This window comes from Taudactylus pleione, unplaced genomic scaffold (genome assembly GCF_031769625.1).
Source record: "Taudactylus pleione unplaced genomic scaffold, aTauple2 ptg000113l, whole genome shotgun sequence".
Classification (NCBI taxonomy): domain Eukaryota; kingdom Metazoa; phylum Chordata; class Amphibia; order Anura; family Myobatrachidae; genus Taudactylus; species Taudactylus pleione.
In genome coordinates this window covers 11,261,534-11,288,597 of record NW_028284515.1, presented here as the reverse complement: position 1 = coordinate 11,288,597, position 27,064 = coordinate 11,261,534, and the positions used below count along the sequence as shown (strand labels likewise).

Genomic DNA, 27,064 nt, shown 5'->3' with positions numbered 1-27,064 from the left:
CTCTCTCATACACACTATTCTATGAACAGTATCACACAAATGGAACGTGAACTATCACCTGAGAACGAGTTAAATAATTCCTCACAAATTGTCAGGCAGCTGCTGCCTCTGCATCGGTAACATCGAGAACCATCGAACCCATACGCACAACTGTGTTAGCCCTGACCGGCCCTAGGATTGTGGCAGCTTCCTGTGTACATCGAGACGCACGACTGCGTATGCCGCCGCACAAGCTTAATTATGCACGCCCCTGTAATGCCGTTCAAACGTACAGCCACGCCTGCGTTCGCACAACCACCCCCTGCCGCCACCCACAAACGGCAATTCATGTCAATCAACATTGGCGGTCTCTCCGTGCTAACTGCGTATGCCATGCAATTCCTTACTTGATCGCAATGACTGGTTCGCACATGCGCGACATCGGCCAACTGCGAGCGAATTCATACTTGCGATCCTTGCTGAACCCTTGGAGTGTCTGCACAATGCTGTACCCCAGGTAAATAAATATCCCTGATAGTATATACATTTCTAAAATTCTCTTTACCCAGAAGCTAGTTTTAAAAAAAATGTTTTTTAATGGAAATCGCTTTTAAGCACCAAACAAAACTGGTTCAAACTGAAGCACTGTCTTTCTGCAACCCTTGCAATAAAAACTAATCTAGCACACAATGCTTAATACAAATTAATTTTGCCATGGAAAGGTGGGAACAAAACAAACATTAATCTGTAAAATGTGCATTCGGCTTTAATTGGAAATAAAATGAGAATAATCTGTGCTAAGATTAAGAGTGAAAGCTATTTGTAAGTGCAGATCAAAGTAACCACTAGGCATCGAGAGGGAAAGAATAAGAGTCTAATTTTAAAAGCATCTATTTTTAAGCTACAACAACTGGATCTGACTCAACATTACTCATGTAACTTTCTACACCCAGCAAACACAAAGCAACCCAGCAGAGGACAAAGGAAATTCCTGGTCTCATGCTGTGTGTGCGGATTCCACCACTCGGCGTGCACACATAGGCTGCTGAATCCATCAACGGAAAAAAGATTTGTGCAGTCCACTTTGCTGAGCCTACTTCATCATCAATAGTTTTTATAGAACAGTTTTTAATGGGATAATCAGAAAGGGATAAGTAACAGAAATAAAAAAAAAAAAAGGGAAAAGTAACGGGAAGGATAGAAAAGTTACATAGTCCACAAATCAGAGCAAAATACATGAGCAGTCAGCAACAGGACATGGCATAAAACACAGTTAACATTATGCCAAATATTCAAAGCTAAGAGTAAGGCACCACAATTGTGACTAGAGAGCCATATACAACACACAGGAAAACAGGTTAGGAGGAAGAATCGTTCCTCAACAGTAAGGCCACTACCTCGCCATCAGTGGTCATTTTCTGCCATTTAAACAATTTCATAAGTGGTGAGAAAGCAGAGGTGGCATAAGGGACAATGGGGCCCATTTGTAATGCGATCTGAGCATTACATTACCGCCCATGAACACATTGCAAGATGCGGTCATATCGCTGGAATATATCAACCGGCACCCGCAGGGACAGGGGCTCCAAAAAGGGTGCTTCCGGGGCTCCCGATGACTGTACATGCGCGACCACCAATGTCGGGGAGGCTGCAAGCTAATTATGCGATTTGTAGCCCAGAGGCTACAGCGACCAACGCCATCTTCAGATGGCGTTAGCTGCGGGGGGACAATCTCCAGAATGCATCGCACTCTGGAAGTTGATAAATTTGGCAGCATCGCATCCCTCATAGAAACCTATGGGAGATAAGCTGTCAGCGGAAATAGAGGGATCGCAGCAGGTATCAGATATCTGATGCGGTCTCTCCTTCATACATCATGTCCCCATTTTCGGGGATTAAGCTGCAAATATACAATGATAAATGGGCCCCACTGAGAGTATCCATTAGAAATGTAAACTGAATTTTATGGATAATCTTATATATAGAAAGCGGTTGTGGTCACATCTGAGCTATAGCTGTTTTGGTAACTATGAAAATTTGCCCCAGCATATAACTATCGGAGGGATAGACATGAAGTAGTGCAAGTGAAGGGGAGGGATGTAGTCTGATGCTCAATACCTTGTATAAACCAAATCACACACATTAATCCAGAATGAGCGAATGGAAAGACACCCCCCAAAAATATGAAATATATTGACCACTTCCATACAATTGCACCAACAAAATTTGGATTGGAAGGGCCTAAAAGGGATCCTCCCGGTGCAATTCGGCGCGACCCGGATCCGTTACCCTGGTAACCAGTGGTGTGAGTGGGATAACCCGGATCATGCCTAAAAAACTGCTGCTGGGCCGGCTCAGGAGCACTTGGAGATGACGTCATCTCCAAGCATCCTGTGAGAACAGCGACGACCTGGGTACAACCCTGGTCCAATGGGCAGTCTAAACAGGGTAAGCTCATCTGAAGCACCGTCTTCAACCCGTGTTCAGTATCATGATCGTTTCGGAGTGGGGGCTTCAGAGTGAAAGGGGAATTACATTTAAAAAGTTGATGAGCTCTTAAATAAAGTGATTCCCACTGTAGAGGTGTAATGATTAAATGCAAATCAGATTCCATTGAAAGCAGAGTTTTACATTTATCGAGAAAAATGTAATCTAGACAGTTAGGATACCAAAGTGAATATGTCCCTTAGAATTACCTCTAGTGAGCTTAGTTAAGATTTCAAGGGAAGGTTGAGGCCCACACAGTTTAACCAAATTAGTCACCTACTGCCTGGTACAGTAGTATGTAAAGAATTCAGTCAAGGGGAGATGGTACTGAACCTGTAAATGGGAAAAGGGGACTAAGGTAGTGGTGTCTAACATCTACAACATATGCCAACCCCCCTTGAACACTAGGATGTGACCCTAAGGTCTGGAACCAAATGTGGTGGCGCTTGTAGAGAAAGTGTAGTGGCCAGTAAGCGAGACACATCATACCACAATTTAAGGGAATCAAGCACTGCCTTATGGGTATCAGAGGGGAAAGATCACTAAGTGGGAAGTCCGGTAGTAATGCCTGCTCTAAGTCAACCAATGGTTCAGATCGAGGAAGGAGAATCATTCATCTGAGAAATCCAACATGCAGAGTGATACACAAATAAGTCTGGAACCTCCAACTTATCATGACTTCTGGGCTTAGTAAGGGGAGAGTATGCCATATCATGGGGTTTGTTCTTCCATACATAGGATAAAATAAGTTTTTCCATACGGCTTTAGAAATAGAATAAGGAATTGTGCGGTAAAGGTATATGCAGGGCATCAGCAAAATCCTCATTTTAAATACTGCTAGATGACCCAGACAGGAGATCTCGAAACCCGATCAACAGCATACAAGTTTGGCGACATATTGTAACATAGGGGTCTATTTACTAAGGAGTGTTAGGAGACAGAGTGAAAAGTGATAAGGTACCAGCCAATCAGCTCCCAACTGCGATCTCACAGGCTGTGTTTGAAAACTGACAGTTAGGAGCTTATTGGCTGGCACCTTATCACTTTTCCCTCTGTTTCCTAACACTGCTTAGTAAATAGACCCCATAGGCTCAAAACTCACATCCACAAAGCCTATCAGTTTATTTGGAATATAAATACCCATGTAAAGGACTGAGTCAGCCTCAAATTATATGGATAATGGATCTTAAGACATGCCAATTTCTCACTAGGAAGATTACAAGCTAAAGCTTGTGTATTTGTAGTGCTTAGTTTATACAAAGACTGTGCTATACCTCCCTAACATCCCATGAAGAGCGGGTATCAGTCGCACATCGAACCTCTAAGCAAGCCTGTCCTGTCTGAGAGTGTTCGTCTCACCTAAGAAGCTGGGGCCTCTCTAGCTGAGTACAAATACAGAGGCTCACTAGGTCACGCCCAGAAAGGGGTCCCAACACGCCTGCATTTTTATAGCTAACCCCTATTATCTCCCTCCAAACCCAAACGCTTACCACCTGTTACTTTATGCATGCATCCTCACTGCAACCACTGTCCCTAAGCAAATCGCTGCACATGCGTAGGACGGCTTAGGAGCAAACAAAGTATCAAAAGAACAGTCCACTGCAACATCGGCATTGCGCGCATCTCTGAATCTGGCCCTATGAGAGCAAAGAAGGGGGTAATTGCAAGTAAAAGCTAGTTTCTGTAATGTTGTACTGTGAGCGTTATGATTTGTTATTATACTGTACATATAATGTGACCGGGAACCAAGTTATTTGTGTCCTGGACAATGCTCAGAGACTTGCGTTTAGGTTGTGTCACATGTCACAAACACATACTCCACAACCGTACAGAGTCACGTGCCACAACACATACTCCACAACCGTACAGAGTCACGTGCCACAACACATACTCCACAACCGTACAGAGTCATGTGCCACAACACACACTCCACAAATGTACAGTCACATGCCACAACACATACTCCACAACTGTAGTGTGTCACATGCTCATATACACACATACTCCACAACCTTGCAGTGTTGCATGCCACAACAAACACTACACCATAGTACGATGTCACGTGCCACAACACATACTCCACCACAGTATGGTGACACCATTGGCCTGGATTGCAAGCAGTTTCCACAAAAGGGCATTACCATAAATATCGGATGTGTAAGGCTGTTTGCTGGTAATTACAGAGCTGTTGCTTTGATGTCATTCGCAACTACCACTGATCCCACTTCCCTCATGCAATCTGTTCTTGGTTAGAGGATGACTTATTTGTAATACCTGGATATACTAAATAGTTTAACTGTTCACTTATACACACAACTGCAATCTGTGTCCACATTTGTTATTTCAAACCCTCTTAGATGCCTCATGATGCTTCAGAAAACCTGGTTCAACAGACGAGTGACAGGATCACTGTCCAGTGGGAGGACAAGTTGAATGATACCTGGAAATTTAGAAGTCAACACATACAGGCAGATGGAGATCATCTTCCAACATCTCCAACAATGATCCTATCAATTTCACAGGCTTTCTCCAGGGTCATTTTAAGACCTGACACACATGGCGATATAGCAATATCACCTGCAAATAAGAGTATTTTATGATAACATTATGGAAACAGAACATTACATTAGTCTCCAGCATACATAGGGGTAGATTTACTATAGCTTCTAAAACAGACAAGTAGTGGTGTTGTCCATAGCAACCAGATTATGTTTATCATTTTCTAGAATGCAATGGAGAAATGACAGATAGTATCCGATTGGTTGCTATGGGCAATACCAGCACTTTTCAATTTCAGAAGCTTTAGTAAATCTAACCCATAGTTAGCATGGTCCAGGATGATTCATGCGAGAGATAAAAGACATCCACCTGCACTGGTTTTACAGGCTAAATATGCCTCGTGTACATTATAACATTCACCTACCTTCAAGAAAGTGTCATGTGCAACAGCTTGAAGATAAACATCACTATTACTAAACATATTGGTTTATTCCTAAGAGGCATCAGTACCAATACAATAATGCTGTGGCTGTCCTGTAATCAACACTCTGTCCCCTTCCCAGCAGTCCTGATCTAAAGCAAGTGGTCAGAAGGATCCAGCCTGTGCAACCAATACAAAGGTGCAGGAGCTACATATACCACGCAAAGCAGTACCAGCTGCCAGTGGAAAAGCCTGGTGGTGGCAGCTCCAAGTACCCTAGTTGGAAACTTGAGAGTGCCCTAGTGACACAAGCACCCACTGAGTGACTGGTGACCAAGGATCACCAATAAGAGTGGTCATTAATGACAAGATGGCAAAGTAAGCCCCGACCTGTCAAGACACTGCTCCTTTCACACACTGGGTCAATTCAACCCTCTACATAACAAATGGATAATACAGGCTTTTCCCAGATTCAACTCCTGATGACAAGCCCAGCGTACAGTATACAGAACTAACATGTATAGGAGGCCTTAAACTGCAGATCTATACCAGGAGGAGAGGAGGCACCCTGTCACAGGGTGCACATGGCAGGAAAGCAGACCAGACACTTTGATGTGTTTTGCACTCCATGTGCTGGCAACTCGCACACACTGAATGGCTGGATCACAATTTGGTAAATATTTTGTGTAAGACTACATACAGCATATCCTCTTCCTACCTGATCTAAGCTATTGTTTCCCTATGCAATCTGCACGATAATCTCTTTGAGCTAGTCTTCACAGGAAACTAATAAGTGTAGTAGCTAAATTATACAGAAAATTAAAGTTCTGCTCCTACTGGAAATAAGGACACTAGAAATCATTGTGTTCCACAACCACATAACAGCATGAAGCCACAGATCACAAAAATCAGAGATGAATTCCTACATCCGTATAAAGTCACAGTAGGGGCGGTGGGGGTGTTATTAACTATTATACTAAACAACATTTATATATTGGTACACACAAAATATACTTTCATAATTCTATAAATAGTACACAATATAATCTAGTGTTTATATAGACATTTAGTTCAGTTTATACATTTTAAAAAAGTAATGTACTACATGCTTAAAACTCACAAAATATGATAAGGTACTAAGGCACTTTGAACATACACACACATATAGATATGATCGGGGTAGGGGTCCCTCTCCTGGGGTAGATGGACGCCTCCTTACACACAGCAGCCAGGAAACAGCAGTAGTCATGGGTTTTCGTGCAAGCTGGTCGGCACCAGTTTTTATTGTGCTACACCAATAATCAAACAAACAAAACATAAAAATAAACCCTAGCCCGTCTGGGCTTAAACTCGACAGGGAACTCCCTCTCTACATGTGGCAGGGCCTACTGCCTTACCACAAACATAGTACATACCAATGTCAGTGTCTCAGAACAAAACCTCAATGTCTGTTCTCCCCAGTGTGTGTGAGACACTGCATCAAAACTCTACACAGCACTTATGAGCCACTTCCAGGCGTAATCATTAATTAGCCTGGTCTCAGGCTGAAAAACCCAACACCTGAAGCGGCCCTGAGAATGGAACTCTCCCTGCTCTCTCACACCCACACCCCCCAGGACCCATTTTCCATTTTTACCAAAAGCCGACACTCAAATCTGCTTGGTAAAACAGACATTTCCTGGGGGTCTAAAATACATATGACAGGAATCTGGGACACACATATACGCCATCCCTAACTTCTCCAGTGCTCCTATCACAATATCAATCTAAAATATATATATATATATATATATATATATATACATATACATATATATATATATATACATATATATATATATATATACACATATATATATATATATATATACACATATATATATATACATATATACACATATATATATATACATATATATATATACATATATATATATATATATATAGAATATATATATATATATAAACACTGACATATACACATACATACACACGAAGCTGGCGTTTTAGAAACAATTGTAGGATTTCAAATGTGTTTCAATATGGCAAGCGCAAATCATGAAACCAGTAGCCCTCCGAAAAACGCTACCATTAGACCCAAAAGTGATTCAGCACTGGATGGAATTGCAAAGCCGCTTTGCAATTTTGTCCTCGCTATCATATTAATGCAGCAGGAGGAGTCAACGCCTCCTGCATGCCTTACTGATCTGAGCTGCATCAACAGACACAGCAACAGATCATCTGTGTGATCCTTGGCCGGCTGAGTGACCATGGGGGTCACATAGGACGGCCATCGAAGATGTCCAGAAGAGGCCAGGAAATCTGTCTACCGACGGAGATCCTGGCCTCTTCACTCCCCCCCCCCCCCCCCCCCCCAGCAGCGGCGGCATGCCTCCGTTTTGGAAAACGAAGGCCATATCTCCTCCTTCCCCAAACGGCGGCAGGCTGTCAATCATCTGTATGAGATCACGCAGGTTCCATTTTGAACATGAGCAGAACGGGTCCTGTGCACCCGCAGATTCCCGACTATCGGGAATCTGCATTCACCACTGTGCGCTGCTGAATGAGGCCCACTGATGGGAATGTGGACGTTAGAAACAATAGCTGCTGGTGCCCGATTCATTTACACACGTTTTACAAATGTTGAAGATGTGTTTAAAGAATGCCAGTGTGTAAAAGACCTTATACATGTCACAGAAGTCTTCCATGACTTGTAATAGGATTTTTATTTTACTGTAGGGAGAATATTATTTTTAGAATACACAAACTTGAATGTGAAACAAAATAAGCTGCTACTGTGGGGTGAGAATTTTATAAGATTTTGTGCATTTTAACCATCGCTGAGGGCAAAATTTACTGTGTGCGCACGTTATATATTGGCTACAATAGCTCCTTTAAATCCAGCAGCCTAAACTGCTGCATACACAGCACCTTTGAATAAACACAGCACATTAAATGTAGTCCTGATCGTTCTAGATTCCCATCATAAAATGTTTAAACAATAAGCCATATACTATTACAGTTCAAATAAAGGCAACTTCTATAGATACATGAAATTGCGTTATAATTTTGTATAGCAAGCTCATTTATCGGAGGTAAAACTATGAGGCTGCACAATATCCGAAACAACAAAACTGTGAAGATCTATGTACCATTCTGTAGCGTTTGGGCTCGAGATTCCTTTCCCAAATTTGTGTGAAATCCACCACCGATTGTGGGGGCTTTACCGATGCCTACAAGAGAAGAAAAACAAAGTTTTAAGCAAACATGCTGTTTTTTCCTGTCCATGTGGCAATCACTTTATTATCTTTAGGGGCTAGATTTTTTTTTTTATTAAGCAGCGGCAATTCTCTGTGCCTTTGATCCCAAATGGCAATAATATTAAATGTACCTTATGCATAGGGAAGCACTAGTACAGTTGTAGACATTTGTAAAGGTCTGTGACAGATTTTTACAATGACAAATACACAATTGATATAAAACACACCACCCAATGATAACTAGCAAACTAATGAGGTCATGGGATGTTTCACATGAGCACAGTGAGTATACTCATGCCAGTACATGGGATGTTAGTGAATTCATACAGTAAGTTATACTCATGAATACTTATTCACTCTATGGAGGCAGCATATGCTCTTTGAAAGGTTACAGGTTATCAAGTCAAACCCGCACAAATACATCAAACCTAAATAGGAGAAATCTAAAACTTAAGTTCATAGGGGGAAATTCAATTAACTGCGAGGTTCCGATGGAACAGATGCTATGACGCAGATTATATGGAAATAAAACATTGCTCGTTTTGCTCGCACTACCGAGGTGTGAGAAAAACCAAGTGAGGTTTATCTGTAATTACCTGTAATGTGCACAGTCACACTCCGATACCTCGCACACAAATGAGAGGACTAAGCAGACAGCACTAACAAAGATTATATTACATGTACTGTGTAATACAGCTGACTTTCCAAAATAATCCAAAAAAAAAACACCTTTCTAGTTGGGCAGCTACGAATATTCATGTGTAGTAATAACTTAGAACAGCCCATGTAGTGGCAGGATCACGCTCACTCTGCTCCTGAGAAACATCTTGTGACATCATCAAGCTGCCAGTGTTCAGTGCATTGGCTCAGAAAGATCACATGGGCTCAGTGTCACAGGGACTTCCGCACTGGCCAGCAGCTAATTTAAATGTCAAATGCATTTACTACACAGAGGAGGGGCAATGTTTTACAGTTGCTATTTCTATTACTTTGCATCACAATTAGGCTTTAACTGAGACTGTAAAATTAATATCAGTATTTTTTTTAATGCTGTCTAACTCTTTCAGCTAGGCCATTTTTTGGAAGCCTTCAAAATGTGTTTTCTATATTACAGAATGTAAACATTCTAATGTTTTATAAGGTCTGGCCATTGTAAACCTAAAACTTTGTTTCCTGTTATGCAGTTTGTGTGCATGGTTATATGCATGTTTAAGTCCTTAAATTGACCATAAATTACTCTTCCAACAGTTACCATTAAACTGTAGAAATACAACATATCAACCTTTTCAGTGATGAGAAAGTTATTTAGCAAACTACTGAAGCCTGAGCCTTGTGTCTGTCACTTCTTCACAGCGGAAACATAAAAGGTTTGCGGTACTCTAACAACACCCAGAAGACTCTGCTCGGGAGGTTTATTTATTTATTGTGCTTAATCAACTGTAGGGACTGGCAGATTCTCATAAAGATTGTGCTTTTAAGCCTGTTGATCAAACAGCTATATAGAGGTTACTAAAAGAAAAACATTGAGAGTTAAAGAAATACTGCCACCTACAGTACAAACAGTATACTGGCAATATTACAGTCCTGTGGCTCACAGGATTCACCTATTGCTTTAAAATAAATAAGCTGCATACACACGTAACGATTTTGTAACCAACGATTATCTGTCAGATTTTCCCTTGATAAGGGAACGATTTTTTTGAAGTGTAATGAACGAAAAATGTTCCTTCTCTTAATGAAAATCGTTATGTTGGACAGTCTGAAATGAACCACAAACGGTAGCGTGCTTGAACGATTTTTGTGCATTGTTATAACTCAGAAACTGAACGATTTTTTTTTAACGATAACGACGACGTTATAGTTAAATGGTTCAATAAATCGTTATGTGTGTACGCACCTTAAGTCAAGGGCAATACATGCAGAAAGTGTAATCTCTGGTCTGTATAAATAGATATTTTTTGGAGATGGAAGCTGTGATTAAAGAAGAGCATACACAACTAATTCATCTGCAGGAACAGATGTCCTATCTCTGCCCGCACACAATGAGCGAGCAAGGAAGTCAGCTTACACGCCCACAAGACAAGACAGTCCTGTGCTTTCACATGACCACCATCTAGTTACTAGCTAGAAACACCCATTTCTCGAAAAGTATGGTCCCCCGAGGGACGGATCAATCCGTATGCACTAGAGATCTCTGTCCGTGTGTGTATACCTCTCCAGCCACATTTGCAGTCGCCTTTTCCTTTCTTTGGCGCATTTGCAGTACGCTAAAATCAGTCATGTACGTACACATTTCCACTTGCATCCCTATCAGAATCCGGCCATAACCTCAGCCAGGTGATACACGGATTATAGCAAAGAAAGAACAGGTATGTACTGTAGCTGCAAATGTCAGATAGTTGTAGTGACCAGGACTAGCTGCTCAGTTATGGTGGGTACACACTGGCAGATATATTGGCCGTGCTGTGTGTATGGCCGACCACACGATTGGTTGGCTGTTCAGTTCCTTACCATGATGGGCCGGGTTATGCAAAACAACTCCTGAGTCCTCATCGTGGGAGATGCAGCCGGCATCAGCTGGGTACACACTGATCGATATATCGCCTGTTCCATTGAACGGGCGATATATCTATAGTGCATTGCTGTGTGCAGAGCCGTAACTAGACTTTTTGGTACCCTGTGACAGAAAGAGCATTGGCGCCCCCCTCATTTTTCAAAAGGACATAATGCACCCAAAAAAGGGCCATGGCTTCATGGGGAAGGGCCAGGGAAGTGATGGGGGAGGCCAGGAGCTGCTGGGGATGAAATAAGAGGAAGCTACAAGCAAGAATGATAATAAACAGAAATTTGACAGGCCCACACAGCGCCCCCTGACCTGTGGTGCCCTGTGCCATGGCACCAGCCGCACTAGCCTAGCTATGGCCCTGGCCGTGTGTGTACAGCAGATGTGTCTGTGAACGAAATCCGTTCTGCTGTGCAGCACAGCAGATGGGCGATACATCAGACATCTGCTGGTGTGTACAGGTGAACTGCCAATCGCTTATACACATATGCTGCAGGGACCAGGTGTTGAGTGACAGCTCACCTGGGCGGGCAAATTTAAATGCCTGCCCAGTTGAGCTGTCTAGCCTGGCACTACGGGCGGGCAATTGGTAAGTGTGCATACACTTACCAGTCGTCAGGTTGGCGGGTTGGCTGTCTGGCCAATTTGTCTACCTAGTGTTTACCCATTTTTATTGCAAAGCTGTGTTAAAAAAATCATTAAGGACAATCCAGCATTTTCTACCAGTGGCTGAACAAGGGCATGGTGAACTGGGTACATTCCCTGGGTGCCAGGATGAGGGCATGGCTTGGTGGACATTACGAGACTCTAGCTTCCTACCAAGTACCGCATTACACCCAAACGTCATAGTGCATGTGATAGGACAGCTCTCCCTGCAAACAGCAGTGTTTTAATTTGTAATAATAATAGCTGCTGCTATATTTTCCTTTGTAACGGCGTTCCAACGCACTGACACGCCTGCGTTTCGCTGATCACCCACCCGTCAACAACCCCAAACGGTCACTTCCTGTCAATCACTCTGCGATGTGTCTGCGCGGTCACTGCGATCACAGTGTGATCGTATTGGAGCCTTCGCGCACGCACACTGTGATGAGACACAACAATCGGCCGCCTGCCCGCGTAATCGCAGATGCGTAATAAATCCGGCCCTATGACACAGATGCGGATACAGCAGCAGAGGATAACAGGAGAATAGAGAGCCTATTACCTTTCCCTACGTGCTCTTCAATAAGCCAGTCCACTATGTAAATTACAGGAAGATTTGGCACATTTCACAAAGACGATCTGCCAGTGTGTACAGAGTAAAAGATTAATTGGCCAATGTCCTCACAAAATATATATCTTTAGATGGTAGTGACGGTTTATTCGGTGTGTATGAACAACCATCATCTGCAGATATATCTTTCAGGTGTGTACCCAGCTTAACACATACAATCTAATGCTACAGATAATAGTAGTTACGCACAATAACGTTAAGACAACAGTTTATTACATAAGTCAACAGGAGGAGAGCAAGTTCCATCTTATATCCCCAGGGTACATTTTCTACAGCACACAGCATAGCCCATAAAGGAGGGAGTGTGATGAACTAATCAATGTTTTATACTGAGGCTAAATGTTATAGCGAATGGGAAGAGAACTGTGTAAGGTCTTCTAAGCTACAGTCTGGCTGATAAGCCCTGCGGTATCCACTCATACATTTATAAAGTGAGCAGCGTTTAATACCACCATACAGGTACAGAATAATTGAAATGCAGGGTTTCTGAGAGTGTATTAGCACCGTATCACTGGTAACTACTTATCTATGTATAAAATAATAGTTACAGTTAGGAAAACAAAAAGTACAGATATGTGGTGTGCGCCTGGGATCATCTGCCTTATAAATCGGAATGGGGTGCAAAGGTAGAATTTTTATATTCATGACAAAATCGCAAAGTCTATAAATGTGTAAAATCTTCAGGAGCTTCTCAGAAATGAGACACACAGTATAAAGATTGCAGAGGGAGCTTTTACATACTCTGTATCCCACACGGTCCGTATGTAACGGTTTTGAAGGGTGCTTCAGCGAGACACAGACTCCAATATACAATGAGGGAGATGTATCTTCCAGAGAGTGGAGAAGTTGCCCATAGCAACCAAATAGCTTCTAGCTAACACTTTCTCCACTCTTCAGATGGCTTCATACATCTCGCTCATTGTTTTTTTTAGGGTCTCCCCAATCTCTCAGAATGTCAGTAAAGAGACCATATGCCCCTATCTTCTTAAATCACTTTCTGTATCCCGACTGTGTAACAATAGCCTAATGCAGGAGATAGCATAGATATATCCTGTAAAAGGCCAATTAGCGCTTCAGACCACAGTCACTGTTATAGTCAAAGGGGACTGTGCCCACCAATACATCACACTCCACACAGCGTAGCTGTTCAGAGCTTGGCCCTGTAGGTTAACGCTATCTTCAGATGGCGTTCACCTCTTTATGCTTATGGAGGCACTCTCGCGGCCGTCCTCTACAACTGTTCGGAAAAAGGCAGCGCCAGCAGTGTGTAGAAAATGACTAAATCCGCGTACACACTAGACAATATTTATGAACGATCTGGACGAACAATATATCGTTCATATCGTCCGTGTATGTGCTGAACGATCGACGATGCGCGCTCCCGCGGGACGATAACGATATCCCCCGTGGACTGAATATGCAGTTCAATCTGGGGATATCGTTAGCGATGCCTTGCTGCAGAATGCAGCATAGCATGGCTCGGCTCGGCTCTGCTCTGCTCTCCCCTCCACCCCCGCAGTCGTTCGTCATGGCCAACATCGCCAAGTGTGTATAAATGGACCGATGTCGGCACCCCCGCCGGGTCCAATATCGCTTTTCACACATCGTCTAGTGTGTATGAGCCGTAAGACTCCTCGTTTGTGCAGGCTTGTATTTAGCAGGAGCTGCATGTTCTCAGATCTACGGTCCCTGCAGAAACTGTTCATACATAGGAGAGAGAATTATGTTAGAGGCAATTATAAATGCCACAATACAGGTAAAAATCGGGGCACCATCGCACTTATTAATATATAGCCCCCTTAGGTGGAAGGGAAGACAAACAATGGGACCTAGATACATAGGAGTAATGTCATCTTGCAATGTCAGACTTTGTAAACCATGCTGTACTATAAAATGTGCACACAGATAAGAGCTGGGAGTGCACCCGTCCAAGCTGAAGTCTACAATAAAGCCACCCAGTATTTCAGTTACAGATGTCAGTGGGGGATGCAACGGGTATATATCTCGACAGGGGAAGCCCGACACGGGACTCAAGATAGGCGTCAAAATACAGATATCTACTGACGGCGGAATCCAGAAGGACGACATCCCGAACGAGGCAAGTCCAGGGTGTCTTAGCTGATAGCCGCAGGAGGGAGGGGGGGGGGTTGGGGGGAGAGAGAATGTTCGGTTTAGGCAGCGTTACGGGGTTAGGGTTAGGTTTTTTTGGGGGGAGGTGGTTAGGCACCCCTAGGGGGGAGGGTTAGGGTTAGGCACCACTGGGAGGGGGAGTTAGCGTTAGGCACAAAGGGGGGAGACTTAGGTTTAGGCACTAACGGGGAGGGTTAGGCTATAAGAAGGGAGGGTTAGTATACTTGCCCGACCCCTGTCGGGATACCGACCATCAGGATGCCACTGTCTATTATGACAGGAGGCATCCTGACGGTTGGTATTACATACCGATTCCATCAGTGGTATATTATCTGCATGCATTTAAAAAAAAAAAAAAAAAAATGACACCCCTTGTATCGCCACTTGTGCTGTCCTGGAGCACATGAGGAACTGGATTTGGTCCTATCCATAAACAAGGTTTTATACGTGCATATTGCATATTTTACTGTCACTGACTTTGCACTTTCAAAATGAAATGCAAGACAAGTGCAATAGGCAACTAATACAATTGGCAAGACACACACAATCAGAAGATTGCACATACTTACTGATAACATCCACAAACTGCAAAATCTTTCCAATGACAGGTGGTTACAAGATAACACCCCATCAGTGAATGGGTTAAAAACAAACAAAAAAAAAAAACCACTCACAGTTACTGATAATGTAATCTTTGTTATACAGAGAAGTCTGTTCACTAGTGAAGACTCCGCACTGCCAGGGCACCACCCTACCACATAACCAGCTGAGAGAACAGGGCTACTTTACTACTTAAGCCTATAAAGTACAACGGCTCAATAGTGCCTGTGCTGTAATGGCAGAATGGCTGGCAGCCAGGGCGCGTGATTGATTTCCTGTCTGGCTGTAGTAGGTCTGATCGAGGTGCAGATTTAAAGAGATTTTTAAACTCTGGTGACTAAAGAGTGCAGAAGCGGATGTCTGCTTTGCATTGTAATGACACCACCAAGGGACTCAAGTCTTCACCACTTGGGGGCCTGACCCAGACAGATGCTGGGGAGAGTCTGCAGAGTGACTAAGATCCATTTACCCACATTTGTTTTTCGCTTAGGACAAGTTGCCAATAGCCAGTCTAATTGGGAAATGTACAACCAACTTTATCCCCAGCTTCAAACATGCACTAAAAACATACATATTCATTATAGCCTGCCTACCCTCCTCATAATCTCCACTTGGGTGTGGTGTAAGAGATCGACAGGTATTAGGTCAACAATGTATAGGTCGACACCAACTGGTCGAAAGGCAATAGGTCAACAGGGACAAATGGTCAACATTTTTTTTTATATTTTAAATCTAATCCTAACCGTCCCCCTAGAGCCTAATCCTAACACTTCCCCTAATGCCTAACCCTTCCCCAAGTGCCTAAACCTAACCGTAGCCTTACCCTAACCGTCCCCTCCAGCAGCCTAACCATAACCCTCCCCCAAGTGCCTAACCCAACCCCTAGCCTTACCCTAACCGTCCCCTCCAGCAGCCTAACCGTAACCCTCTCCTAATGGCCTAACCCTAACCATAGCCTTACCCTAACCATCCCCTCCAGCAGCCTAACCATAACCCTCCCCTAAGTGCTTAAACCTAACCGTAGCCTTACCCTAACCGTCCCCTCCAGCAGCCTAACCATAACCGTGCCCCAAGCGCCTAACCCCTAGCCTTAAAAATGTTGACAAAAAAAAAATCTCGTGTTAACTATTTTTGTGTCCGCCACTTGTCCCTGTCAAACGTTTTACAGTGGACTGGTCATCCGGATACCTCTCTGCTATTGACCAGTCCTCCTTCCTAGTTCATCCCTCCACTTAAAATGTAAGTTATTGAGGACAGGGCCCTCTTTTCTTTGTGCTCTCCTTAGCACCGTCACCTGTGCCCCTTGTCTTTGGTCTCACATTCTGATCAGCGACCCTGATAATGTATGCTCACCCTTACCTTGTGTACTGGCTTATTGAGTGTAGAACTGCCTCCAGAGTCCCTGCAACTTACCACCACTTGCCCTACAAGAAAATGTATTGCTGTATGTTATTCCTAGATGTCAATTTACACTGTACTTATGATATATCACTGTCACTACACTGTTACTATGAATAATACTTGTCGTGTTCTTCAAAGAAAATTTTGAGACAGATGGCATCAAGATTATTAATTATTATTAATTTATTTAATGCACGGATACTGCCAAATATAAAATTTTAAACAGTTTCCAGATACTTACCAATAATTGCTTTTTGGACTCAAATTATTTTTTAAACAGTGCCAAGACACTGCACAACTGTTTTTTGGACTAATATTAAAATTATATTATATTTATATATATTATATATATATATATATATATATATATATATTTTACACCACCTAGATACTGCCCCACTTGCAAGCTACACAGAAGGCCCCGAGTACCAGACAAAAGGAGGCTGAAACGCAATGCAAAAAGTGGACGCAGGAGGACCACACTCTTCACTGTTGACTGGAAACTGTACAGGGACAAATTGGAGGTAGTCCTTGCAGCCTGCCTCCTCTACTCTGTGATACCCCTTATACACCAGAGATAAAACCCGGGTTATTGCAGGGATACCCCGGGTAGCTCCTCAGTGTAAAAGGGAACAGGGTTGAATTCCCGGGTGGAGTGACCGTGCAATCCAACCCAGGTAACTTGCAGGGTTTAACACGGGAATGACCAGTGAAATCCTGCAGTTTACATGGCGCGATCCGGGTCACGATGACCTGGAGAGCGCCGCATTCCGGCCGATTGGCCAGCTTCAGTGGCGCTTGGAGATGACGTCATCTCCAAGCGTCCACTTCCACGCCAGAAGAGCCGGGTCACTGCAGACCCTGCTCCGATGTTAATGGCGCCAACTGGGCAATTTCCTGGGTCGGCGCCGGCTAAATTCCAGGTCTGATCCGGTTTGGAACCCTGTTCCAAACTCCAGGTCAAACCCGGAATTTAGGTATAAAAGCGGTATTGGATAGAGCAAAAGGTTTGACCCCCATCAAATATTGCCACCATCTGTGATCTCAGAGTCTTGGGGAGCAAATTGTGCTTTGTTGGGGGCACTTACGGCATAATATACAGCCAGTTCTTTGTGACAGACACAATCAATTGTGAATGGAAATTAAACTTATAAAATTGATATAAACGTTTTTGGGTTGTATTTGTAACTTCAAATCAGAAATTCCTTTAAATAAATAAATAAAAAATCAAACATTAATTTTGTAACTTAAGGTGCGTACACACTAGACGATATGCTCCATGAGCGATATCGTCTAGTGTGTCCCCGGCAGGGTGTGCTCAATATCGTTCACGACATTGAGCACACCCGCTGAACGATATCATTAACGATATCGTTCAGCGCCGGACTCTCTCCCCCATTCCCCAACATGCAGCAAACTGCCGATATCGTCAGATTGGCCTGCATGTTTGCCCGATGAACGACAATGACGAACAACCTGCGGGAACGCGCATCGTTGTCATCGTTTTGGTGTGAAGAATGGACGATATAGTTATCGTTCAGTTGTCCACTTTATCGCCCAGTGTGTACGCACCTTCAGCCCTAAATCTAGGAAAATTGGTTAGAATACATTTGCTTAATTGTGTTTTCATAGCATTTTATGTGAAAAACACAAACATTCAGTAATTAATTAAGTACCCAAAGAAAAGGTTGACTGGAGGAGTTTAAAATAGTGCATATAATACGAGAACTGTACATTTCAGCTATAGGGCCGCATTCAAGTAGAAGCGAAAAGTCCATTTCGACGATACTTTTTCACCGATGACGTCATTATCGCCAGTTTCAACTTATCCCCGTATTCAATTCCAAATACTTTTAGCCTAGGCGGAAAGTCAATGCAACGGTCCTGGCAAAAAAGTTTTGCCTATGAATAGCAGGCGGAAAAAAGTGCAGAATTGGAGTTTTGGGGTGCAAACATGGGAAAGTCACCCAGCACCCTTTGGACAGCCCCCCAAAGGTAAACTGTCAAAAAATAAATAAATAATAATTAACACCACAAAAAAAGTACTTTCATTTTGGGGGCGAATAATACAAAAGTTGGGGTACAAAGTTAAAAACTAGCGAAATAGACTCCAGGGGGGTCCCCAAGTATGTGGCAGGTGTCTTTATGATTGCAGGTGGATTTTTCAAGTTATTTTAAATGTCACATTAGCAACTTCAAAATATGCTAGTACCCATTTACAATTTTACATGTACCCCAAATTTGATGGGACTAGTTATTTTCTCCAAACAAAACTCCAAAATGCTATTCTTCACCACTTTTAAAAAAAGACGCAAAATAGCACCTATTGAGACCACTTAAAGTGGCCAAATACCTTCAGCAGTGGTACCCATAGTGATCCCCCATGTCAGTGCATCTTTTGGGGGGTGTCAGCCTGATTTCCCCAAAACTGAGAACTTTTTGCCGATTTAAGTTTAGCTGGGTCCCATTTTCGCTGATTTGGAATTGAGAACGGGGATAATCGGGAACGAGCGCGATACTTTTTCGCACCCAAAACCAGCGATGACGGCAAAAAGTCCAGTTTCCATCTATTGGAACAATACTGCTACAATTTTGCCTAAGGTAAAGCAGCTGAGTTACACTATTTACCAAAATGCGATGCAATGTGTGTTGTTTAAGTCCTCTTTATATCTCACTGGAGTCAGTGATGTCCGTAAAGGTACGTTTTACTCTTATCTGTTCTCTCAATAAAGCACTCTCTCTACTCAAGGCAAAACACCATGAAACAGCAGGTCAGCACGAGGATTGGCGCTACTGCACTTTATACAGCACATGACCCCAAAGAGTCTTCACCATCAGACGCTTCTTAGGCTTCCTTTCGACTCTAAAGGTGCATATACACTACACAATGAAAGAACGATTGAATGAGAATGACAGTTATCATTCATACGTTCCTTATACTGTGCAGTGGATAATGTGCCCACACTGAAAGAATAGTCGTTCAGTGCAGGCACCCTCCCTCATCCACATGCACAACCTGATATCGGCATTTTCAGGCAATGATAGATGTCGAAAACGACCAGCGGGAGAGCGCATCGCTGGTCGTTGCCGACATAATTACTGCACGATTAATGAACGATTACGTTATCGTTCATTTTAATCATGTAGTGGATATGCGCCTTTACAGATTCCCAAGCACTATAAAACAAGTAGAAATTTCAACCAAGCAGCCTTCCCACAATGAGGTTTTGATAACCTATTACATATGTGATTGAATTCTCAATTTAAATTACTTTATGGGGTCTATTTACTAATGGATTCGGTATGATTTATCCCGGCAGCCCGACAAAGGTGGAAATTCCAAACGTCGGAAAAAAAGTATAAACTAACCTATCCTACCCCCTATCCCTCCCTTAAGGCTGCCTAACAGTAACCCCCCCCTTCCCCGCCGCCTAAACCCAAGTTCCCTGGGGGTGCCTAACCCTAACCTCCCCCCGGGGGTGCATAACCCTAACCCCCCTCCTTCCTCTAAATCCGACCCTTACATCCCGGGGGGGTGCCAGACCCTAAGTCCCCCCCCAGAAGCCCTAAACCTAACCCCCCCCCATACACACCCCGCAGCTGTCCATGCCCGGCATCCCTTCGATCGAAATCCTATTATTCAGTCCAATGAAGTGTATGTCTCCCTCTGTTAGCAGCAAAACAGAGGGAGACATACACTTCATTGGACTGAATAGAGTTTTACCACTTGCTTGGCACTGGGTCTCATCATTCTTACACACTGGGAGTATATGATGCATCTTCATATTTAAATTGCTATTAAGGAATCTGGTTACATTTATTGGTTGAGAAACATTCATCTAATCGTTCCAGTAAAATCGTTATAAGAACTACTTGGATTTTAAGAGCCTTTCTAGGAATTTCTCCCTATCAAGGGACAGAAAATAAGCTTATACCACTGAGTGTTCTAACCAGTTCCATATCATCAAGTGTTTGTTCAGACCAGTTCCATTTTTGTGTTTACCCCCTGATGAAGTCCCGTAGGTGGACGAAATGCGTAGGATTATCGCTTTGAAAAACCGGCACCTACCACATAAGAGCTCACACCTGTAAAGGTGTAGGTGGCAGATAACATCTATACTTCTGTACTGGGGCAGGTTTACTAAAAGTTGTTTTATGCTATTTATGTATTTATTTGTATTGTAAATTGTTTATATTTATACCACTGTTGATATACCAAGAATAAAATATTCAGGTATAAGAATTATGGGCTACCATAGGGCTTTTATTTTATGACTAATATCCAAACATAAACTTGTGGTGATTTGAAGACTAACTAGAAGGTTGTGTTTGACCAACAGCTAATATTGTAATAAATCCCCCTAAGTGGTGGAAATTTCTTCTATTCAATTAATACTCAAAGTTGTAGCACACCTAAGGTACCCCTTCTCTTCCATTTTTAGGTCCTCTGCTAGCAGAGATCCACCTAATTGGTGCACACACACACACTGTGTGTGTGTGTATATATATATATATATATATATATATATATATATATATATATATATATATATATATATATATATATAGCTATAGTGAGGTGAAAACTCCTCGCTGTTACCTGCAGCAGTCCGGAGTACTCACTGTGCTGAAGCCCTCTGCTGGAGGTTTGGGGTAACACCAAAGGAGGGGAGGGTCCCCAAGGACAGTACAAGAATGATAGCCAGTTACAAATGAGGGGGAATAACCTGCTATATTAGCCTTGTGTACAAATGTTATGTGAAAACATTTCAGAGTGTTGTGAAAACTATTTTATGCACCTCTGACATTGTACCAGTACCCCTGATAATTTCATTACTCAGTGGCAGAGTCGTATTGCAAAATATTCAGGGTAGGTACAACTGTAATGCAAAGCTAGGAGGTTGCCTAGGGTGCCAATGGTTAGGGGGCAGTGTTTCTAATGCCCCCACAGGGAGTCCAGCCGCTGAATTGAAGGAGAAGCAGATTCTAACATGTGACGCTGCCTCACATCAGCATTTCACTGGGAGTACTGTGCATGGCTATGACAGTGCCTCTACCTCCTGCCTGCAAAGGTAAGATGTAAGATGTAGCATGGGTGGGTACACCCAGGACCTGACATGAGACTATGGGCTACATTACACATACATTAGCTGATTTTATATAAAGAGGGATGAGGTGTAACACATTAAGCTTACATACTATAATTTTCATTTCAAATGTTCACATTATGATAGCACCTTCAACCTCCCAACTCCACACTCTCAATATCAATATCTTTAAAGTTTAAAACACCATTTCCCAATCACCCAGTAGTTAATGGGGTTTAATATCCATTTATTCCCAGCTTTTTCCTTTAACACAAGATTAATATATTGACAGAGGGTCTGCAAAGTATATTAGCACAGAACATCCTGCGTTATCTGAGAAATAGGCAGTGTGAGCTGAACGGAGGCAGGGACACTTACTGCAATGCCATGTCAGGCCATACTGAAAGTATTTGGCTTTTACATTTTTTAATTGGAAAATCCTGCAGGTGGAGTGTACAAATGAAGATAAGCATATAAAACAGAATTTAATGGCATTTTTATATAGGCATTACCTTTCCAGACTATTATTAGCTAAACCATGTCCATTATAAGTCTGTAATACCAGACACGGAGTAGTGATTAGCTGCGTCTGCAGGCAGGTCACATTTTAAAAGTAAAGTGTCAAAAGACAAATGACCTTTTAGAACATTGCATATTTAATTTACTTTACTGGAATACCCCAGTCTTCATTAGAGAATGTTTTACAATATCTACTTACCAGAATGACTTGTGTGGGAATCGGTATGTAATACCGACAGTCGGGATAAGCCTCCTGTCAAAATACCGATGGTCGGTATCACGACAGGGGACAGGTAAGTATACTACCCCTCCCCCCTACTCCCCCTTCTTGTAGCCTAACTGTAACCCTTCCCGTTAGTGACTAAACCCAAGTCTCCCCCCTTCGTGTCCAAGCCTAACCTCTGACCAGGGCTTTGTCTCTTGTGGGAACTTAAAAGGCTTCTTCCACACTGCTGTCCCAATCTCCACTCACAGCCACACTCACTCCTCTCGTCTCAGCTCTGACCTTTAACCACTAGACCAGAGGTTCCCAAACCCGGTCCCCAAGGCATCCTAATGGTCCAGAGCTTTAAGGATAACCTTGGCTATGAGTGCCAGCAACAGAAGGTAGCTCTCCTGCTCTTTGAATACATTAAATTAGTATATTTATAGGTAAATCATTTTTCTGAGAATAAACAAGTTTTCTTACAGGCAAAACGCCTCATTCCTGTCGCTGGTTTCTAATATATTTCTTAAGCTTAAGTCCTCGAATATTGGTGTAACCCACACAAACGGCTGTCTCAACTGGGTATAACTACAGTGGGAAGACTAAAATGATTCCAACTAAACAGTATCTATTAGAAACAAAAACAGAGAGTTGTTCTGCACCTTGACGCATCGAGTGGTCAACTCAAACACCAGTCGAAAAGCAAAACATTCCGTGCAGCACAGATTGCTCATTGCAAATGAATCCCTGCATATTTAAAGCAGTTTGCAATAGCTCAGCAGTTCCAAAACAATGAGCCAGAGCGGACAGGGTGATTAATCCAAAATAATATATGATTTGGGCTGGCATCTTTGTAGATAAAGCCTATAGTCTTACAGAATAAGGTTATTTACACAGACTGCGCTGCTTTGTGTGCATCTGTGCAACCAAGCCCCCTCTTGCTCTTCCCCTCCATTTTCCTCCTAGCGGCTTCCTATTAACACAAAGATGGTAACGGACACACAGAGCATGGGATAAACATGTAGAGAGGGGTAGAGTCAGGGTTAGGCTTGGGAGGAGGGGGGCACCTTCTTAAACTGAGATAATCCAGTGACCAAGACTCCTGACAGACCTCAATTTAAGAAAGGACCCCTCTCATCCAATGCCCATCCCTGACTCTACCCTTCCCCACATTTTTATCAAATGCTCTGTATGAGATGCCGATGGTCACAATACCGGCAGCAGTATCCAGACTGTCAAAATACAGACAAATCCCGACAGTGAGTACTAGGATTAGGCTGGGGTCCCAGGGGATGGTTAGGGTTAGAATACTCACTCTAATTCGTCTGGATTTTACTGTCGGGATGGTCACCGCCGGGATATTGTACCCAAACCCTCTGCATCTCCGCTCCCCCACTGTGTGTATGTCACCATCTTTGTATTAGTTTATCTCTAACATGTATGTGCACCATACTCTCTGTATGTGTACCCGTCTCTCTCACCCCCCCTCCCCCCTCTGTGCATATGACTCCAAATATGTACCCCCATCCCATCTGTTTACCCTCTATTTTCTCCCATCTGCTGTCAAAAACTACTGTCCACTTGCACCACACCTTTCCCCATTGTGGTTTTCTTTCCTACTCTTTGGCTCAATGTTATAGGCAGAACCAATGCTGGTATGGACGAACAGAAGTGCAAACATGTAAACTACTACCTAATACATATGGCAGGCAAGTACAATTTTCATATTTTAATCATGTTGCCAAGTATCTCAATACCAAACTGCTAAGACTCTATGGCACCTGATCAGAGAACATTTGGGAATCCGTGCACTAGGCTTTATATTCTAGGAGTACGCAATACTGTATTATGTTGAAGGTGTATTACAAATAAAATAAAAATGCATTATTAAAAAAGAAAAAACAACAAGTTTAGTAATATAACATAAGGGATATACTGTAGTGCACCAATACCAAGTGTGATGCCCTTAGATGAACCTGTCTGACAAGAATAAGTCCCTGGAAATGAATTTAATATATCGCCAACTATGCACTTCAGGCATATTACAGCGGGATCGGTATGTATTACTGCCGGCCCCATGGCCGGCAGGGGTGAAGATCCCGACTGCTGCTAAAGGTAAGTGACCCTAATCTATCCCCCCCCACCTGACCCTAACCCTCCCTTAGGGGTGCCTAACCCTAACCTCCCCCCAGTGCCTATCCCTAAGTCCCCCCCGGGAGCCCTAAACCTAACACCCCACCCCCCCCTGCGGCTGTCCGCGTCCGGCTTACCTGTCATCTGTACTTTGCCGGGGGAAGCCCACGGTCGGGATTGCGTTCGTCGGCTTCCCATTACAGCAAACCTCATTGCTATAGAGGATAGACAATGAATGGTAAGCAGGATCATGTAAACTCTTAGCTCACAATTGGAACACAGAGCTGCACGTTAGAATTAAAACTGAATATTTATAAATACACTATATGGACAAAAGTATTTGGCTACACCTGTTAATTATTGAATTGAGATATTTCAATCAGACCCGTTGCCACAGGTGTATTAACTCAAGCACCTATCCATGCAGTCTCCATCTGCAAACATTTGTGATACAAAATGGGTTGTTCTGAAGAGCTCAGTGACTTCAACCACGGTACTGTGATAGAATGCCACCTATGCAATAAGACGGTTCATGATATTTCATCCCTGCTGGATATTGCACGGCCAACTGTAAGTGATATTAGTAGAAAGTGGAAGCGTTTAGGAACAGCAGCACCTCAGCCTTGAAGTTGAAGACCACGTAAAATCACAGAGCGGGGTCAACGTCTGCTAAGCCGCATGGTGCGTAAAAAAGTCACCAACGCTCTGCTGATTCCGTAGCTGAAGAGTTCCAAACTTCCACTATCATTAATGTAAGCACAAACACTGTGTGGCGGGAGCTTAATGGAATGGTTTTCCATGGCCGAGAAGCTGCATGCAAGCCTCACATCACCAAGTCCAATGCCATGCGTCGGATGGAGTGGTGTAAAGCACACCGACACTGGACTGTTTAGCAGTGGAAACATTCTGTGGAGTGACGAATCACGCTTCTCTGTTTGGCAGTCAGATGGGCGAGTCTGGGTTTGGAGGATGCCGGGAGAATGTTAGCTATCTGACTGCATTGTGCCCACTGTGCAGTTTGGTTGAGGAGGGATAATTTTCAGGGTTTAGGCTAGGCCCCTTATATCCAGTGAAGGGCAATCGTAATGCTTCAGCATACCAAGACATTTTGGCCAATGCTAGGATTCCAACTTTGTGGCAACAGTTTGGGGAAGGCCCTTTTCTATTCCAACATGACTGTGCCCCAGTGCACAAAGCAAGGACTATAAAGACATTGTTTGATGAGTTCGGTGTGGAAGAACTTGACTGGCCCACAAAGAGCCCTGACCTCAACTCCATCGAGCACCTTTGGGATGAACTGGAACGGCGATTGCAAGACAGGCCTTCTTGTCCAACATCAGTGACTGACCTAATAAATGCTCTACAGAATGAATGGGCACAAATTCCCACAGAAACACTCCAAAAATATGAGATATGGTAAGAACTTACCCTTGTTATCTCTATTTCTACGAAGTCCATAGGGTTCCACAGGATACCTTGGGGTATAGGTGTGACGTCAGTCATTGGGCACCATAGAGTTAAGCTTTTCAGCCTCCCAGGATGCACTAGGGTCCCCCTCCTATACCCCGCCCCCGAGCCAAGGCACCTCAGTTAGTTATCAAGCCATAGGCCGGAGGAGGAGAAGGAAGAGAGAGAAAAAAGATCTGGACACATACAAGAATCACATTCTCACCAGAGGGAGACGGAAAACCGGTGACCAGAGCAAAGCCCATCTGCAGCACAGGTGCGACAGGGCGGGAGTCCTGTGGAACCCTATGGACTTCGTAGAAATAGAGATAACAAGGGTAAGTTCTTACCATATCTCATATTTTCTACTTCAGGGTCCATAGGGTATCCACAGGATACCTTGGGGATGTCCCAAAGCAGTATCCTTTAAGGGTGGGGACGCTCCTGTGCAGAAAGGAGAATCCGCCGCCCGAAGGAAGCATCCTGAGAGGCGAAGGTGTCAAACCTGTAATACCTCACGAAGGTATGGACAGAGGACCACGTAGCAGCCTTGCAGATCTGAACTGCCGAGGCACCACGTCGAGCTGCCCACGATGGACCCACAGACCTAGTGGAATGAGCCTTCAGAGAAGGAGGGACCGGTAGGCCTTCATGAAGATAAGCTTCAGAAATAGCCATACGGATCCAGGCTGCCAAAGTTTGCTTTGAAGCAGGCCAACCCTTTTTACGGAAGCCATAGAGGACAAACAAAGCGTCCGACTTCCTAAACGAAGAAGTGCGGTCAACACAAGTCCTTAAGGCCCGCACAACATCCAAAGAGGCCTCACCCACGGAAAGACCCGGTGAGTTAAAGGCCGGAACAACTATTTCCTCGTTAACATGAAACTGGGAAACAACTTTGGGAAGAAACTCGGGCCGAGTGCGGAGCACTGCCCTGTTCCCATGAAAAAACAAGAAAGGGGGTCTACAAGAAAGAGCCCCTAACTCAGAAACACGTCTGGCCGAAGCAATGGCCAGAAGGAAAACAGTCTTAGCTGTTAGCCATTTAAGATCCACTG

General features: G+C 43.5%; 1 protein-coding gene across 1 annotated transcript in view; it reads right to left on the bottom strand.

Annotated features, from left to right (window-relative positions):
- Positions 1-27,064, bottom strand: part of BRF1 (BRF1 general transcription factor IIIB subunit) — a 328,507-nt gene that overhangs the window by 280,289 nt on the left and 21,154 nt on the right. The window contains exon 2 of the mRNA XM_088471247.1: positions 8,539-8,619. Coding sequence (XP_088327373.1) covers positions 8,539-8,619 — 81 coding nt within the window. The remainder of the gene's footprint in view (positions 1-8,538; positions 8,620-27,064) is intronic.